Source organism: Nipponia nippon, unplaced genomic scaffold (assembly GCF_047370975.1).
Source record: "Nipponia nippon isolate SJK-2023a ecotype South Korea unplaced genomic scaffold, ASM4737097v1 scaffold_1, whole genome shotgun sequence".
Lineage (NCBI taxonomy): Eukaryota > Metazoa > Chordata > Aves > Pelecaniformes > Threskiornithidae > Nipponia > Nipponia nippon.
In genome coordinates this window covers 128,848,107-128,867,425 of record NW_028262290.1, presented here as the reverse complement: position 1 = coordinate 128,867,425, position 19,319 = coordinate 128,848,107, and the positions used below count along the sequence as shown (strand labels likewise).

At 41.9% G+C, this 19,319-nt stretch overlaps 1 protein-coding gene across 1 annotated transcript in view; it reads right to left on the bottom strand.

Moving 5' to 3' along the window:
* Positions 1-17,272, bottom strand: part of SCRN1 (secernin 1) — a 40,729-nt gene extending 23,457 nt beyond the window's left edge. The window contains exons 1-2 of the mRNA XM_087772302.1: positions 17,143-17,272; positions 6,379-6,538 (exon numbers count right to left, since the gene is read on the bottom strand). Of these exons, the coding sequence (XP_087628428.1) occupies positions 6,379-6,537 (159 nt within the window). The 5' untranslated portion in view covers position 6,538; positions 17,143-17,272. The remainder of the gene's footprint in view (positions 1-6,378; positions 6,539-17,142) is intronic.
* Positions 17,273-19,319: the final 2,047 nt, after the last annotated feature.

The window sequence follows — 19,319 nt, the reverse complement described above, 5'->3', positions numbered from 1 at the left end:
TCTTGAAGACTAAGGATGATAGATTTTATTCTAGAAAAGAATTAGAGAAGCTAGAAAAAGTCAAACAGTTTCCCTGTCAAAAAACAGAACTACACACCCTCTGACCTACTCTAACCTACTCCATCAAGCCACCAAGGAGCCTCAGGCATGTGAGCCACAGTATGGAAATGTGCTCAAAAAAATGAAACGTAAAAAATCTGTAAACAAATAAAATACCACAAAGTGCAGCAAGGCACCTAAGTCTGAGAACACTCTCTGGAGACACTGTATGTCAGAGCTGATTTAGCAGTCAAGAATTCACCTCTTGTTTTTTAAGTTACAAATCTAGCAGTCTCCTGGGTGATGAGCAAAACTGAAATAGGGATGAGGCTTATTAATTTAACTTTTTAAAACGGTAAGAAATAGATTTCAAAGAAGCCACGAAAAGCCCATCACAGAGATACCCTTGGAACTCTCAGATACCCTAGGACTGATTTCTTTGCTTGGCCACTTTGAAATGCCTGTTCACATATCTGTTTTGCCACAAGTAAACAGTTTGGGTCAAGATGGGATAGTTGGCGTTTTTTTGTCCCATACAATTCCAGCACTCTCCCTCCTCTTCCTCTATATTCCAATAAAAAAAAAAATTAAAGAGATTAAGAACTGAAAAAAGAAAAATAAAATAGTTCAAGATAACCAGTTTTGCTTTGGTAGCAGAAGGGAGCAAAGCAGCAGCACTCCTATAGTAAAAACAGAAGCTTTGAGAGGGCAGAAACATCCAAGAGATTATGGCTTCTACCTCTGAACTGCTGCCTGCTCATGCATTGTGTAACAAAGCGAAGTCAAGCATGTTAGTTTAAAGGCCAGTGGCCTGCAATGGACCAGAACAGAGAAAAAGCTCATGTTAGCCAAGCAATAGACTCTGCTAAAGACAGCAACCACTTTTTCTCTTTTATTAGTTGCTGTCTGCCTGCATAGTGCCTCTCCTCTATCTCTGTGTGAAGTCTGAAGGTTAGCTTAAACAAGGTGGCTTGAGGTAAGCTGTCTTGACTGCATGTGTCATGAGACAGGCCGCTTACACAGCCAGTTACCGGGTCTCAGCTGAGAGGCAAGAAAAAGCAGCTTCCTACACTCTCTGAATTGTAAGCCTTTAGACTACAACCTTTTTTACCTACATAGAGTAAAGTTTCATCATGGGCACAGACACTGCTGTGTTTCTTCAAGGTTTCCTGCCAGTCAACACTTACCCATGGAGGTATCGTAGTGGGGGTGCTCAGGTTCAGGTTCACAGCTGCAGTAACATAACTGTAAGCATGGCACTATCAATATAATCCGGAGGCTTCCCAAAGAGCAAATTCTCAGTAGATTCAGCCGCTGTTTGGCTTCTGTTACCAAATTCTGAACATCTTACCCCCAGATATAATGCAGACAACCCAAACAGCTGGCATAAGAGGGAATCAAAGTATACCAGAACTAAACTGCGGCACTGGCATGATGCCTGGCTGTTACATTACAAATGCCAGGATTAAGATACCTCCAGGTATTACAAAGCCAACTTTAATACAGCCAAAGTCTACTTTCCAAGCTTTATATCTATCTTGCAACACCAGAGACACTTCAGTGAGTTTTTCTGTCTGCAGTGCTCAGAGCAATGCACAGCAAATAACCTTACTGCTCCTCTGAAAACTCAGAGCAAGGGGAGGTAGGATAGTATCCTCTGAAAGAAAAAACTATTAAAAAAAAAGGGGGGCGGGGGGGACCAAAACAAGACCAACTTTAAGGCGTAACTGTGCCACGAAGTTTCTAGAGAACAAATAATTCCTCCTACCCCACAGAAGGCTGGCTTTAAGCCCAGAAGAGTTTAATACCAATATATTAGAAAAATTTTGCACATTCCACAATTTGATAGACTTCATTGTAGACCATCCTTTCTATTTTCCCCCCTCCACTCCTCCATAAGAGTTGCATGCTATCAAGATAAAAGAGCTTTTACAGCTCTATGCTGTAGCAAGCAACCATGACTATTTTCAAATCATGGATAAAAGGTCAGATTAGAAGAGAGGCTGATCTAAAAGGGAAAAAAAAAAATCCACATGGAAAATTCAGCTAAGAAAAAGTCATCCACCCAAGATTTCTTCAGGAGAAAGAAAACCTCAGCAAGCGGCAGGTGACTAGAGAACAAGAGAAATCTAGTCAGTAAAATCTACCTTAAAAGTAAGACAGAGGGGCTTGAATCTTAAAACTCATAGAACATGAATTCTGACTAATGCATGAAAAATTCTTAAAATCCACGTCTGGGGGAAAAAGAACACACTTTCAGTAGAGGAATTCAAAAAAGGACCCTGTTTATGTTTAAGGGAGCAATATTTCACCCGCACACAGAAGTTTACTAGACTGACCACTACAACAAGGAAGAGTGCTAATCAGCATCTGCCACTGCAAAATTACAATGCAAAACAAGAACAAACTTTTGACAAAGTTGTCGCGCGCGCACACACACACACACAGAGCAGACCTTTATAAAAAGCCCCATTGTTCAGGGTCTTGGGAACCTGCTGACATGGAGGGAAGGAATTATGTTGATGAGCTAGCTGCAGGGTTACTTGTCTGGTAGACTGAGCCACAAAGATCAAGCTTAAAATGACTTGCAGTATTCACTGAATTCCCTTGTTTAAGGCCCTGCCACAAACTAGCTGATAGCTATATAGCAAGGCCTGCCTGATTCCTTTATGGCAATAATCTAGATGAAATACTGTGCCATTTTTGGTTACATTGTGCATTATTACATTTGCAAACGTGAGCATCACAGAACATAAATAGGATACAGACTTCCTGACAGAGTCTTATTAAACAACCCATGTTGTTAGTGTGTTGAAAACCACCTCTTAACAGAAGTTCAGAATGTGAGTGACAATCACAGAGAAGTAATCACACACATTGGATACACACTGGATTACATTACCTGCAAAGAATAGAATCTAATGAAAAGCAAGTCTGCCATCGCTGCCCAGTGAAGGTAAAGAATCATGTATCTAATGTAAGAAACCAATACAAATGTACAATACGGAACAGAGAGAAAAGCTGTTTATTTGGGGCGGGGGGGAGGTGGGGAAACATGCTAGGATGGATGAGAGGGCAAATTTAGTCAGAGACACAAAGGATCACTGACTTAGAAAAACAGTAGCATGAAATTGGTCAACCATGTTTTTCCATTTGCAAAATAGCATGCATTTAATTTTCTCAGACCTGTTTAGTTGGGTTTTATAAAAATAACAGAAGGAAAGCTGTAGCAAGAAAAACCCCACCCAACAATAATTGAATTGTTGGCAGTTTTAACAGCTTTTAAAGAGCAAAGTAATAATTCCGAACATGTCAAGGGCTACATCTAGAAGCTTTGACATTTTTCACTGCTCCCCTATTAGCTAATTACCTCTGACAATAAGTTTACTTAAAAAGTGGATATAGTGTTGCATGCCTTCTACTTAAAAAACATGAAGCAGCTGAATTTAAGCCCTTCCTTAAAGCTTTTCTTAACTTTTAGAGGTACCACGAACAGTACACAAGGAATTAACAGGCTTTGCACAAGCTCTGCCTATAGATAAGCATGCATTTGTCATAAGACAAGCGTAGTCTTAGACACATCCCTACAATAGGAGAAATACATACATTTCAGCTAATTAGCAAAAACTGAAGACCTTACTTCTGTTCTGCTATCACAAAGAGTTAGCATGTTTGAAATTGCAATCTTCTTATTCACTCATGTCCGTAAGTTCATAAAACAGCAAAATCTAGAAGTAAACCTAGCAGCCTAAAACTTCTAGCACTTTTATTGATTCAGTCAGTCTTTCAGAAGTCCTACAGCAAAGGGGATTATGATGATACTTTTTTAAAGACCTTTGAAGTGGCCATTTTTAAAAGAAAATAATAAAAAAATGAAAGGGTTATTTCTAAAGAGAATTTTTCTACGAAACTGGTATTTGCTAGACTTGTTTGACTGAGCACACTCTCTCCCTCTAAAGGTAGAAAAAAAATCCCTTGAACTTTAAAGAAAAACTAACAACTCAATCTATGCTTAGGTCTGTCCAAAGGAGAGCAGTTAAAGGACTGTGTAAAGCTACCAGACAGCCTTTAGACCCAATAAAACGATGAAAATCAGTATCTTGTTTTAACCAGCTTACTCTACTCAAAATACCCATGAGTTTAAAAACAAACAAACAAACAAAAAAAACCCCAAACCATTAACAATACTTAGTGCCGAGTGTTACAAAGATGCAGCGATAAGCAAAAGATGTTTTTGTTCTGTGCTGGGAGGAAACAGGAAGAATTTCGGTAAACATCTGGAGCCTGTGTTTTTCTGTACACCGCTGTACTTGCAAAACCTCCGGGTAGCTAATGAAGAATTATGCAGTAGCATACACTAGCAGAGGCCAAAGTACCTATCTAATTAGGGCTTAAGCCCCTACTTAAAAAAAAAAAAAAAAAAAGGTATTAGCCCACTCCAGTCCCTTGTCTAAAAGTGCATCTTTACCACATTGCAACAAACTTTACCTTCATTTAAAAAAAAAAAAAAAATTCAACATTTAAGGGGAATGCTTACAGATACTGGCTAGCAGAATAAGTCTGTAAACTGTGGTGTGCCAGGCAAAGGGATTGTGCTCCCCGCTTCCAAAAGGACTGGCAAGAGAGTCCAGTTTATGACCGAATTCTATAAAAGGCATTAAACTGGTTAATCATGGGGTGGGAGAGGGATCATAATAGATTACATAAGGCTTAATTATACCCTTCAGCAAATTATGACAATCTCATCGAAGATTAAGATATGGGGCAAAGAGACCAAAAGAATCAATTACTCTAAGATTAAGCTCTTAGAAAGTATTCTCCTTTAAGGATACAAACACTCCAGAGCAGCTTTTGGAAGTTGTTCTTTCACAAGAATAGAACTTTTTTTTATTCATTTCCAGTTCTATGAAGAGAAGCTTTAAAAAAAGCCGCTCTGAAGTTTTCTTATTGTCTTATTGTCAGACTTGTGTTCTGTATACTAGCACACGTCTACAACAGTGCTACCAATCCAGCTCTGCAATTAACAGCAGTTAGTGCTTTTGGACAGGGGGAGAGGGATTTCTTTATATCCAAGATTAAACCATTTAATAATGCATGAGTTGTACTAGATGTTGGTAGCAACAGGAATCAAGAGAACATTAACTGTTAGAAAGAACAGCACCAAATCCTCTGAAATTTGGAAGTCATCCCACTTGAAAAACAGAATTAAAACTGGCACTGGTCTTAGGGTCTCCTCTGGGGAAGTGACAATTATATCTATAAAGGACCTGTAGGGACGAGACACGCCAGCCTGGTGCAGAACACCTAGTGTCCTCAGCCTTCTGCACAGCCACAGGGACAGGAGGAAGCTGAACGCAGGGAACCTCACAGCTCCTGCTTTCCCGGTTGCCAGCCAGAGCAAGAACCTGTGGACTCTAAAAGCTCCTGACAGTGCAGATCAGGCTCCGTGTCCTCTACTCAAATGGCTAACCCCCCACCAACCCTTGTCTTTCCTTCTGCTGCCTCAGTCTCTTCATTCCACCTTCACTGCACATTTTCCCCTCTTCCTGTCTTCTTGTTTCATTTCTCCCCTTGCTTCACCCTTCCACATCGGCTTATCCCTTCATTTCTCCTGTCATTAAAGTGAGGCTGCAGTAAGAGACTATAATTAAAATTACTTCCAGCAGGGTCCCTTTCAACCTGCATCCACGGCATCAGCATCCAGCTTCAGGACTCCACATCCAGCCTGGATTCAGAGAGAAGCCACAGCACTGAAAATGGACCACGATGCAGGCGCTCCAGCTGCAGAACATGTCATCAAAGCCAACTGTATGTACAAGAGTTATGTTTGGCTTACAAGAGTTACGCTCTTGTCTTCCTCCTCTCTCATTCCCTTACTAGAGCACAAGTTCTTTGAGGCAGAGATTTCTGGCTACCTGTTTTGCAACATGCCTAGCATAGTCAGGCCCCATTACAACTGTCAAACAACAACCATGAATGAAAACAATTCATATGGCAAATTACAAACTTTGAAAATTTGCTTCTAGTTCCAGTTAGCCAGGATATTTTTCCCTTAAAAGGAAAAGGCAAGTGATAGGCTACAAGGTGCAGGAATTTGAGACGTGAACAGTTCAGCCTGTCTGCTGGAGAAAGTACAGATCCTGGATTTTTCCCCAATTAAACAAAAAAGTTACATTCCGAGTTTCACTTTCAGGACTTTCAAAAATCTTGTCTCCTCCTACTTGAGAGGTTTAAGTGAAGGGAACAACGACTCCACAATCTGACAAGAAAACAAGACAGCATTCATTTCTTCCAATAATAATCATTTCTCATGGTTTGAATGTAACAGTTCACCCTTACCTCAACTTTGCTTCCTGGATCATGAGCTGCGGCAGCAAAGTAGACCACCTCCTGTACTTCATCCCTAGGCCGTGCAGAATTCTTTCCAAACACCACCAGCCCATCTTTAGAACATGGGGGAAAGGCTACAAAGCAGTAACTTGGGGGAGCTGCAGCCATCCTAGAAAGGAAAGGAGGAGTAAACAGACAGAAGTAGTGTTTGCTGAACTCATAATTGCATGCATTAGAGAATCATTCGGTCTACTGCTACTTGTTGTAGCAAAGAGACAATGCATTTCCCTCTGTGTCAGTTGATTGTGCAACGATAATGGAAGAACAGGTCAGCTCAGAGGAAGCTCATCTGGATTTAATAAAAAGAATTATAGTCATTTTCACACATTTTTCACCCAAGCCTTGTGAGGGCACAAAGAGGAGGAATAAAGGCAAGATGACTGTACCTTAATGAGTCCACTTAGTCCCCACAGAAAGAAAAAAGATACTCTGCACCAGAGCTGTTTGGGAACATATGACCTAGATGTATTCTGCTGACTCAGACAAGTGCAGAGACACAGAATAATTTTAAATAATTTACTCTCTCTGCTCCCATGCAGTTTAAAATTTTTAAAAAGGAAAGAGAAAACATGTTTGAGGGATTCCTGAGGGAGGACAATGGTGTAACTAGAAACAGAACAAAGATATAGCACAATTATATCAAAAACTGTCCATCAGTTTATCTACTCAGACCAGAGAGAGACTGAAGCATTAATTGCACTGTATTTCTTCTGTGGTTTGTCTGCATTGCTGCTCTTGCCTAAAGTTAATTGATTGCTGTTTATTTGTTTATGCAGGCTAATGTGAATATTCTTAAAATGTTTGTGCTGTCCTATAAGCATTTTAAAGATTAAGTGTTTTCAATGACAATATAGTAATAAAAAAATGTAAACTGTTTCAGGACTATGACACTACTGTAGCTGGTCTTGTGTACATTGACATATCTGACATTTTTTCCACCATTCAGGGAAACTTCTGGGACATACACCTACAAAAGAAAAAGGTGGGGTGTTTATTGCTTGTTAAAATAGCGCTCAACACAGATGTCTGAGATTTCTTCACAGATCTTATTATTGCATCAGAAACTCCAGCCCCAAAATGAATAAATATGTTCCTCTTCTCCCTCCATGATATCCTCAACAAGTAAAAATATCTGCACACATTTGGACTCCTTAGAAACAATCAATACAATAAAGTTTCCCCCCCAAAGCTGCTAATTTATTTGACAGACAAAGCTGGGGGGGTGGGGGTGTGTGCAAAGCTGGTTTTGATCATTAACTTGGACATCTTTCAAACCATTCAAATTTGACTTTTGGGTTTTTTTAAAAGCAGTACCATTTGAGCACACACTTCTCGCACAATAGCAGGCTTCCAATATTAAACCAAAGAAAGAATGCCTTTTGGATAAAGGCTATAATCCATAACATGGTAATTGTTTGTGAAGAAAACACTTAAAGAGTTTGCCTATCGACTATGAACAGGTCACACTGATGCTCAACCTTGCAAAAAAAACTTCAAGAGATGATGTATGTTAAAGGTGTCCTCTACCAACACAATGCAGGGTGATGAATTGTCCAGGGAACTTACACAACCTTTTAATTTAGGTAAGATTATATATGAGAATAATCAGTTGAGTTGAAAATGCATTAGGAAACAAACCAACCCCTTTTCACAAGCAGAGTTTTGACCAGTGGGAAGGGACAAGCTACTGTAAGCTGGAATGACATCAGCTGATAAAACACATCCAGCAGAGAACACCTACCTGCAAACTTGCATATTGTGCCAGTAAGTCTCAGTACATTATTGGTTCTAGGTGAGTGTCTTGCAGACAGACACGAAGACAAAGCCCCACTTTAACTACTTACAAGAACCCCACTCTTATCACTTGCGAATCATCAGAGCATTTGCGATTAAACTGAAATGCAACATGTAGAGTGTTGCCCAAGCTTCATCGTTAATGAAACCATTTAGTATTCTGCTATGAATTATTCCGAGTATATACATTTATTTTGCCGTGTTGGTGATGTCAACGTAATTGCTTTCCAGCACCCTAAGAGTTCACATCTACCTTCAAGTAAGTCATCATTTAGTGCTCTAAATTTGTTTTGTGATGCCTTGCTAGACCAGCCAAAAACTTGAATAACTTGCAGGCTTACTGTGGATCTCAGTATTCAAAAGAAATATTTTCTTTATTCTAAACACAAACTAAGTGGATTTATTTGAAACACATAAGGCAGCAGAAAGACATTAGACTCCAACAGCCTAGAGAGAAAGGTTAAAGTGCTACACAGTACTCATTTTTATTACATGATGTTCTTTAACTTACATACCAAACATATTGCCAGGTAGGTTTAAAAAGATGAGAAGGAATGCTTTGGCACTATGTTACTGAACGAAGGTATGCAAGGCAGACTTCTACATACCTATAGACTGAGTAGGCAGGGGAAAGAATTAAAAACCTGTAGGTATCTAATATTCTACAGACTCACAAAGTCCTCCTCGGAATAGAGCAGGCTCATTTGTATTTGCAAGGGTTTTGATTTTTTCCTTTAAATACACCAACAGTTACTAAACCAAAAACAAATTGCCATTTTGGTAACATTTTTTAAATATGAAAGTATGAGTAAACTACTCTATAACTAGAGTTCACTTCAACACACACTACATTTCATACAGGGGGGTATATAACAGTTAAACACTACAAGCTGAATGTTACAACCTTGTACTGAACGTGATTGTTGTAAGAGTTGGCACTGGCATCTTAAATTAGGTTTCTAGAGAAGGAAGCTAGCGAGCAGCCTACTACAGTTTAAATCTACTCAGTTTGCTAGGTAGCAGTTTTTCCTAGAACCTCATTTGGTTCCTTTTAAATATGGCAAGGATGGCGGTTTCTCAGATACACCCACAACATGTGTTTGTTTAGGACACTACTGAACTTCGCCTTCCTCCATCATGCAACTAAAGCAGTCTGTTAGCAGCTACCTATCTAAGCAGGACATTTCTATTTGCCTACTTCATTTTCCTTTTTTCTTAGTTCAGCTTCAGGTTGTCCTCATTCTGATTTTCATGCATTTGCCACCTCTTTGCCCTCTCACAAGATACCATCCTGATTCAATACCAAACAAGCACCTTTCATCTACAGGAGGAAGAGAATACTCTTCCTTCACAGTACCTCTGATAAATCAGGCTAACTGACAAAACCACCTACTGTTAATCCCTGCCCTTTTTTTCGCAGATTAGTTGCTCCTCCAGTGGAAGGCAATCCTGAAAACCTTAGAAAACACTGGGAATGACTGCGAATAGATCTCAAAGAACACCTTGTTGCCCATTCACAGCCACAGCTCTTTACCACAGAGCGTGTTAGCATACAGGCCTGATTTTCTCAACAGATCATACCTCAGACCTACATTTTGGTGTAGACAGAGGTAAACCTACACTATATGTCAACAGGCCCTAGATTTGATTGCAGACCATTAACACTCATGGATGGGCCACTGCAAGTTAAGAGAAACAGGGACCATACATACAGTCTATTATAGGCTATATCCAAAACCATTCTGCATATGAAAGCTCTAGAAATAGACAGAGAGCTGTACATCATGCTATGCCACTACCTAGTAACTGCTGCAGTTTCAGGTAGTCAACAGGCATCACACTTGGTTGACCTAGAATCACTACAGGCACAAAGGCTGGAAAACCAGTTCTGAGCAACAGCCACAAGGTAATACACTCCACTTGCTATCTTTTTTATTTGACAAAAATGTACTATGCAATATTGCACATAGTCATATTTTTTTCAGAGTCTCCTGGTCACTGTGGCACTTAGCTTCGTTTGTGTTCAGACACTATGAAGAAGCTCTGTTTAACAAGTTCCTTTATCAAGATCTTCTCTCATTGTGATAAATCTCATTTAGAGACTGCCAAGCTGAATTAATTCTATGAACAAATCACCATTACCGTCAATGGTAAAACAGATGAGCTCGTAAGTACTTTGATGCAAAAAGAAAGGAGTAATATCCACCGGGCAATGTCTGGCTCCTAACGTCACAATGTGAAACAACAGGTACGACAACAATCAGGGCTTTATAAACACGCCTGAACATCACTACACTCCTGAAACAGGGGGAACATGGAAGTGCTATTGCCTAGCACCACCCCAAGAAAACTAACCCATAAATCAATAGATATAAAATACTAACCTTCAGTTTGAAAATATCAAGATCTGTAACATTTCAGTCCAGAGTATTTTCCATTCCACAGTATGAGGATCTTACAAATGCTAACACGTATTAAGAAGGGTCACAAATTCTAATTAGAACAACTCGCACTATTCGCGTCAAAATTTGTCCACAATCAGACTTTTAGAGCCGTCAATGAGGAATAAAATCGTTATTCTTTAAGTCTGTATGTAAAGGTTGTGACATAATCTAATGAAAGCTTCATTTAGATACCAGTTTTCACTTATAAAAAAGGAAGAGACAACTAATGCTGTTATAGCAACAGAGACACAGGACAGATTGCAGAATCCCATCCTCCCCTCACGAACACATGACTGTCAGAGACTGAAGCAACGCTCCTAGGAGAATAGAGACGGGCATAAATTATTCCATTTGGTTTGGAGCCTTCCCCCCGACCCAAGAAAAGTGAAATAGCTACGTATCCACGACAATGCACTCTGAGCTTAGCGAGTCAGAGTCCAAACTGGAGAAAGGAAGATTTTCATACTAACTTGCTCAAGGCTTTTTTGGTTTTTTTTTCAGAATAACACTGCGTACTGCTTCTCTGAAAGCTGGAATTTGGTACTGAAATAATCTTTTTATGAAGTTCAAGAATTTGACTGCTACAATAAAATTACTTCTCAGAAAAAGAATTTTATCCTCCCATATCAAATAGATATCAACTCTTTTCAAGCCAACTAATTTTCCTTGTTTGCCAAAATACCCTGAAGACATTAAGCACGAAGTAATTACCAGTTTTACAAAGTTACAAATTACGTGAAAACTGGCTTGCCAACAGTAGCTCTCACAGTTGCTATGTCTTATTTAAAAAAAATACCAAAAATAAAAATTCAATATTATGAACTACTAGTTTTTGAAGCTCTTCTAATAACTTATTGTTCAAGCAATTCCAAAGCTTATTTCTAAAACAGTAAAACTACTTTTGCCAACAGCAAGTTTTTTTTTCTGTCTTCTCTTTCAATTGGAAAACAAAACAATAGGTTTATAATGAAAATGCAGCACTCACTGGAAAGCAGTGGGCAATAAAAAGGATTAGTGTGAGAAAACAGGGTCAAAAAAAGGGTCTGTCTTGATTTAACTCATGCTTATTGAGCTGAACCAATATTTGCTCTTCATGCTTTCTTAATTGCTGCTAACTTAATGCCCTGCAACTTTATCTCAAGAAAAGCTAAAGATGCCTCTGAAGTCACATATAAAAACGCTTTGGTTTTAATACGAGTTAGGCTAGCTAGGGTTTCTGAAATGTTAATTAAGACTTATTGTTAATGTTAATTAAGATTTACACCAAATGAAAAAATTTTGAAGTAGCTATTGCTATGTGTAGAGCTACTCCTTTCCTGACAAGGCACCATTTAGGACATGTTAAGTGAGGCACATGGACAAACAGCCCTGCCCTTAACACACTATGCAAAATTTTTGTTTTCTGCACCAATACAGTCTCTTGCCTAAAAATTTAATAATACCCAGTCATCATCATGTAGAGCAATACCAGACCAGTAAAAGATATTACATGAGAAGTCAGCTACTGCCATTACAGCTCCTCTTCACAAGAAATCAAAACAATGCTCAAGTGGATATTAAGGAAGAAAAGTTCAGTGACCAAGCAGTCAGCACTGACAACAGAAAAGCATTCACCTCATGTTACTATGAGTAGAATTTAACTGTAAAATTTGCCTTGTATTGATATGATTTGACTCACAAGCTGGCAAAACTTCAGCTTAATCAAGCCAATCCTTCACCTAGGAGCATAACTGCTGCATTCATTATTCAGCATAGCTATGCTAGCAAGTCTTCCAGCACGGATGGAACCATGAACAACACGCTTTGCTTTCATTCAGGTTAGTGAGGTTGCATAGGTACATAACACAAACTCATCTTTCAAACATCTTCTAAGTTTGTCTTCAAGACTTTTGTCAGCATAACCGTCAGCTTTCTGAAGCATAGACATAACCAAAGTGTTCTATAGGTTGAAGTCTAAACCTCTCCTAACCCCCAGGTTTTCAAGCACACCTGAGATTGTTCTAGATAACCCATTGTTAATGCTGGTGATAATCAACATCATGTTTTCAAGACAATGTGGGTGTCCGCAAAAACAAGGGTTAACACTGGGATTTCATCTCAGACCTCCACAGCAATTTGGTCAGAACACCAGTTTTACTGATCATATAGCCTAATTTTTCCACCCTCGCTTCCATAGTTTCTTCAAATTAAATCTGGTCTGGAACAGGCACTTTAGGTACCAGAAATACAGAAATACAGAGGCTGCTAAACTCCTTGCTGATAAGTTCTGAGTGCATTCTGGTGATGACAGCATTTTCTTTAACATTTACAATGCAAAAGAGATTTGAGCTGTTTTTAAAGTCCAGAGAGCACATTAAACCTTGTACAAAGACATACAACTTGTTTCTGTCTATTAAATGATGACTTCTCCTCACTATGTTCTGGGCTTTTATAAAACAGAAACCCAGCTGTGCTAATACTTCTGAACTATTTCAGTAATGTTTAAAGATTTCAATAAATCTGTTTTCATTGCTACCAGAATGGGTAAGCGACCTAACCTGCAAGAAACATGTACAATGAAAGACTGAGAGGCAGCATCTGAGCAAGAGTGCACAGATTTGGATCAAGGCTGTCTCGTTAGGAAGGGAAGAATATATCAAACAGGCCACACATTATTCATTCTCAACTCTTCCATATTTTTAATGGGGTGGCAGGAGAAAGGTCAGTTACAACTGTGAAAACTTTGTTCAGGGTTTAGCTGTTGGTTTTGAACCTCTATTTTAACCTCCAAATTCAGATGTTTCCTGTGCCTGAGACAAGCTTGTATTTCCATTTACGAATCAAGCCTAGTGTCTTATGCACAGAGACATGTGATCTCCGCATCCTGCAGAAAAGCAATGTTTCCAAAAACAGAAATGAAAAGCAAAATTCATTCAGCTGCAGGCACAGAACAAAGACAGCAAACTGAAAGCCACAATAATAATATTGTTCCCATCTTAGGAAACACTAAAAGGTTATTTTTTTTAATTGACAATTTGGACAGTTTTAATGTATGACTTATCAGGAGAGAGGAAGGTTGCATTTATTAAGGAATTAGAAAGCAGAGCCTGTTCCTGAATATAAAGCACAAAACCATGCCAGATCTGTGTGTCCCTATCATTTGGACATTTCATTATCAGACCTTAGTCAAACTGTTTGACTCTTTCCTTACCACCAATGGATGATGATAGCAATTTACCACTTGAAGGTGCCACGCTCAACTTTGATTGTCTCTGTCCCTCTAAGCCATATCTGAGAAGATATCTAAGAGGAGTTACCAGAAGCTGAAACTTGCAAGCCATGCTCAACTTCTCTTTTTTTTTTATACATTAACCACATGCTGAAAATTTCTCAAGAATTTGCTCAAAATGAGCAACATCTCAAACTTCTAGTTGGAGATTTGGGATGGCCATTTTCTCCAGCAAGTTTACTTTTATTTTTGAATTACAAGTAGCAGCAATTCCCTACACAGGCATAAAATCAAATTGCTTTTCAAAGCTTTCCTAAGCAGTACACCCCCTTCGGTCATTTAACTGAGCAAATGCATAATAGGCCTGGAAAGAATTGAAAATATTTCTCTTGCTGTATGTGGGTAAATTTGGAATATTCCTGCCAACAGCTGCCAGGTTTCTTAAGACCATCTAACAAATTAGATACTGCCCGTCAAATGAGCATGGTAAAACTCTTCAACATTTAAAGTCCTAACAAACGGTAATATGTCAGCTGTTACAAAAGCTTACAGTCCCTTGACCAACCAGTTCTAGTTTGATTGTCTAATACACCCTCGTCCAGCCTTTCAAAGTAGGCATCTTTCAAAAGAAGACAGATCTTATTTTTTGCCTCAAGTAATCTGAATTATGTTAATGAAAACATAGTTCTATTTAAAAATAAATCAGGGTCAGTCATCCAGAAGACAACAGATTTCAGTTTCATTTCCATCACAGGCTGCGCATACAAGGGAAAATTCATTATTTATACAGACTTTTCACTGAGTGGATGTCAATGCACTTAATTAAGTCTCCAAGCAGTCACAGAACTCTATTCCTTTTGTGGCTGCTATTCCAGCCCGCAGTCTAAGGTCATATTTGTAACACTCTCCATTTCGTAGAGAAGCATCTGTTTTCCTGCTTCTGCCACTGAGGCTGAGACCCTTGTTAGGAGTTGCTGGCATCTAAAGCATCTTTGTACAGCACACAACTTCATAATGAGAAGTCACTAACTGCTGCATAATACTCAGCCATGTAGCCTTCCCACTTTGTAGAGCCACCACAATCCAGTTTTGCGGTTCAGTTAGGTCCTGACCGCGGCACAGGAGAGACTGTCCACCTCCACACAACTGGCTAATGCACACTGACTGGCAGTCATTTCAAATTAGCGACATCCTTACGTTAACAAGGGGTAAAATAAAAAGCATCAAAGGACCTTGTTGGAAGTCTCAGTTTAGTTTAAAATATAACCTAAAACAACAGCGAGTGTTGCAATACTGGCAAAAGAGTTTGTAAACGTTAGGATGTAATGCAACACACTGTGGCAGAAACCAGCCATTTGGGTGCCTTACAGAGAGACAGGTATAGATAGCAATTCTGTGCAATTTCTCAATCTGCTGAATTTACAGAAAGAGAAGGCCAATAAACTACAGGGACAATGTCCAGCTTCACAACTCTTCAAGACCATAATAAATAAATTCTTACTGGAAGCTTCTAGCATAAACTAGCACGCTTTCCCACATGCAAGCCGCATAAAGCATCCACGGTTGATGACTTCTGAAGGGGAGAGTGGAGAGCCAAATTCAGCACCCTTTACCAAAAATATCAAACTTAGCAACAGTAAACAAACGGAGATTAAGCCATGCCCTACTTTACCAGGAAAAAAAGTTACAAATGTCTTCCAAAAAAGGAAGTTACCATAAAAATCTCAAACTCTAAGCATCAGAAATACTTTCTGGTGAGGACAAAACCTACTCATTCCATCCACCACATCTGCCTCCATATAACACCTGTCTTTTTAGACTGTCTTTTAAGCTCTGGGATCTAAACTGCTTGGAAGAGTTCATAGCATGGTTTAAGTTAACTTCATAGCAATGGTTTAAGTTAACTTCCATTTTGATTCATCTCAAATCAGTGGAAGTCCTGTGTTCACAGAGATCAAGTTCCTAAACATATATGATTGAGGGTTTGTTTTAAGGTTTCTTTTTGTTTGGCTGGAAGGTTTGGGGTGTATGTTATGAACAAAGCACCATGCTTAGAGATGCTTTAAATCCGTAATTCTAAAACAGCTTTTAGACCAATAGCTGAAATGGTAATAGTCTATAGCCAAATGAGTCAGTCACTCCAGTTCCCACAAGTTCATGCATCTTATAAACTACTGAGTAAATTTAGCATACGCAGATAGTTTGCATCACAGAAATTACAAAATGTACTGCACCACAGCCACTTCTCTGGGATTATTACAGTTTCATATCTTACAGGTATGGATGGCTTTACCCAGTTCTAAGGACATTTTTCATAGGGATAGATTTATACATATGTGCACTCATAGGATCAGGGCCCTAACAAAGCTGTCTTCTGCTTGAGATGCCGGTTTAATATGATTTTTCCCCCTCAAATTATCAGTAGTGGAGAAAATATCTTTTTTTTTTTTTTTTTAAAGCAGGTTAATCATAGCCTCTAGTAGCACAAATAAAGATCTCAGTTTCGTAGACTCCTGCAGGAAGGTATGTCTGCTCATCAGCCTGTTCAAGTGTATGAAACCATCACGTACCCACCTGAGCGTAACAGTAGGCTCAGAAAGGCACACGAAGGCATCTAGATTTCAAGGTGACTATATGAAAAGGCACCTTCAAAAAAAAACAAGAAGGGGGGACACAACCCACGGCGGGTCCTTAAAGAGCAGAAGGGAAAGGAGCCGCTGGAAGAGAGGGCAGCCAGGGAAGAAGCGACCGGAGAGCCTTGCTTCCAGCCGGAAGGCGAGGGACCGCCGGGGACGGCGTCTGCCGATGCCAGCCCCAACACCAAGCCCTCCCCGCGCCGCGGGCCCCCCACCCGCACCACCGGGGCTCGGGTCCCGCCGCCGCCGCGGGCGGGGGAGGCCTGCGGGGCAGCCATGTTACGCGGTGCCCGCAGCCCCCGCCCAGGGCGGCGCGGTGCCTCCCGCCGCCGCCGGAGCAGGTGCGCGGAGGCGCCGAGGGACATCGCCGCCGAGGGACATCGCCCGCACCGACTCCGGGAAACCGGCTCTGCACCATCCTCCCCCGCCATCCCCCTCCCTACCCACCGCCACCACCGCCGCCGCCCAGCGCTGACGGGGCGAGCCCCGCCAGGCAGGTCGCTTCCCGCAGACCCCGCACCCTCCCTCCCCACCGAGCACTAAGGCACCGGCGCGGCCCCGCCACTCAGAGGAGGAAGGGGACGAGGAGATGCCGCCCTGCCCCACAGCGTTACCGGCACCGTTACCGTACCTCAGGGCGACCGACGCTCCGCTCCGCTCCGCTCAGCCTGGCGGCGGCGGCCCCTGCCGGTGGGAGCAGGCGCCGCCCGCGGCCCCCTCCCCCCTGCGCGCGCAGCCGCCGCCGAACCGCTCCGCGCGGCGAGTCCCGGCCGGTGCGGCGGTGGCGGAGGCGCCGGAGGGGGCGGCCGTGTTGCGGTGCGTCCCCGCCGGGGTCACCGCTGCTCCGGCCCCGAGCCTTCCCTCAGAACCGTTCCTGCCCTTGCCCCGCGGTCTCCCCGACGCCCCCCCCGCCGTGAGAGAGAGCGGCGGTCCTGGCTCCCGGCGGCCACCTGCTACGCTCAGGGCCAGCGGTGGTGGCCGCCGGTGCCTCCCGTGGGTGGGTGAACCCTCGAATGCCACACGGAGGCAGAGGCCACCAAAGCACGCGGACATGAAAATGGCGCCAAGAAGAAGCATCCCCGCTTCGCATGCGTGGGTGGAGAGCGATGCACACGTCCTCCGCCTGCCCGTCTCGGGGTCCAAGGGGGGGGGGGCACCAAGGCTCCCTTGACGTTAGGTGTTGGAAGAGAAGAGGCTCGTTTATTCAGTTTTAGTCCTAATTGGATAGGTAACTTGTGTTCCTCTGTCTCACACACAAGATAAGTCTAGAAAGTAAGGCAGGTAATTTAAAATGCGGCTGCTACCTCATTAGCCCATCAAACTGCTGGATAAGGAGTCCACCAAACTTCGCACAGCTGAGGGGATGACCCCGCGATCGGAGGCTTCTCGGCTGGCCGCGCGTGAAGCGTCGCCCCTCCAGTGGTTGGACCCCTGGGGCCCTCTCAGCTCTTGGGGTGCGAGAGCACCGGCACGGCCAGGCCCGGAGCAAGACAGCACTGAGTGTCCCTCCGAGGCCCCGTGTGGAGCACGGCCTGCCTCGGCCACAGCGCATCTTTGCCAGACCCACCCAAATGGGGCTGTCCCATGTGCTCTGTCCTCAGCACGCAACCCATGCCTCCCTACAGAGGTGAAAGTAGTTTCACTGCTAGGTGTAATCATGCAGGTCCACGGCTACCTGGTTAAACAGCTCTGGTTTAGGAAACCAAACATGGTTTGCTGGTGTGAGGCAGCACCTTTACATTTCTGTCCGTGTCTTCAAGGACAGGAACCTTGCTGCATGCTCCACCGATGCCTGCCCGAGACCAGACACTGTGGAGAAGGGGCTGCCAAGGTGTTTGATGGAAAGACGGGCAAGATTGAAAGGAAGCTGGGGAGGAGGTCAGAAAGGCAAGGATAAGCCAGTGGACAGAAGGAAGAGCATTAAAAACCAGAGTGTTTCAGTATAAAAGCAGGAAGAAGCAAGTATGTTAGGTTGGTGCAGCAGCGTGGAACCTGGGGAAGGCATAGGACATATACAGAAATCAATAAAAGAGCTTTGTGCCTACATCCAAGAGGTTTATTCTCAGCTATTGCCTCATTTCACAGGCTTTAATGCTTTTTGCCAGCAGAACTAATTATCTGAAAGTATCCTGTCAGCATGTCCTCCATAGTGCTGCACAACTTGGTGGACAGAGTTGGGTTCCTCGGGATATTTGCTTTTCTTCCTGTTTCTCTTCAGGAGCCTAACTCATTAATGTGGGCCCAGCCAGCCTAACATGTCTGCAGAGTCCATTGCCACAAAAAGCACAGGACTGGTAGTCACTCCAAATTTCAGTTAGTACTACACATCATGCGCTCCTACAAGGTAGGCATCAGGACACTTAAATATCACACTGCTTATTAGATGAGTAGATCTGGTTTAGTAATCTGGTGAAAGAAAAACAAAAAGCCAGACAGAATCTGCATATGGGACCCTACATGAAAAGAAAATTTAGGAGGAAAAGTCCTGGAACCACATGTGGCAAAAAAGAATTTCCTCTCATCACCACAAGCAGCAGAAGGATCCATAGGTCTGCATGTGTTCGGAAATTGTGGATAAGCTTTGGACACTGTTGCTGTCAAACTTAATTGCAGACCAGAAGTTGCAACTTCATTACATAATCAAAAGAGAAAGTAAATTGCTGTTCCCAGTCTAAATCTCAGTGAATGTGAAATATTGCAGCATCTGCACATATGGCATATACCCTTTTGGGGGTATATCAGTAACCTGAATAGGGACTAATGTAGAAGTCATTACTTAGCTTCAATGCTCTTGATTAAAAAGCAGGG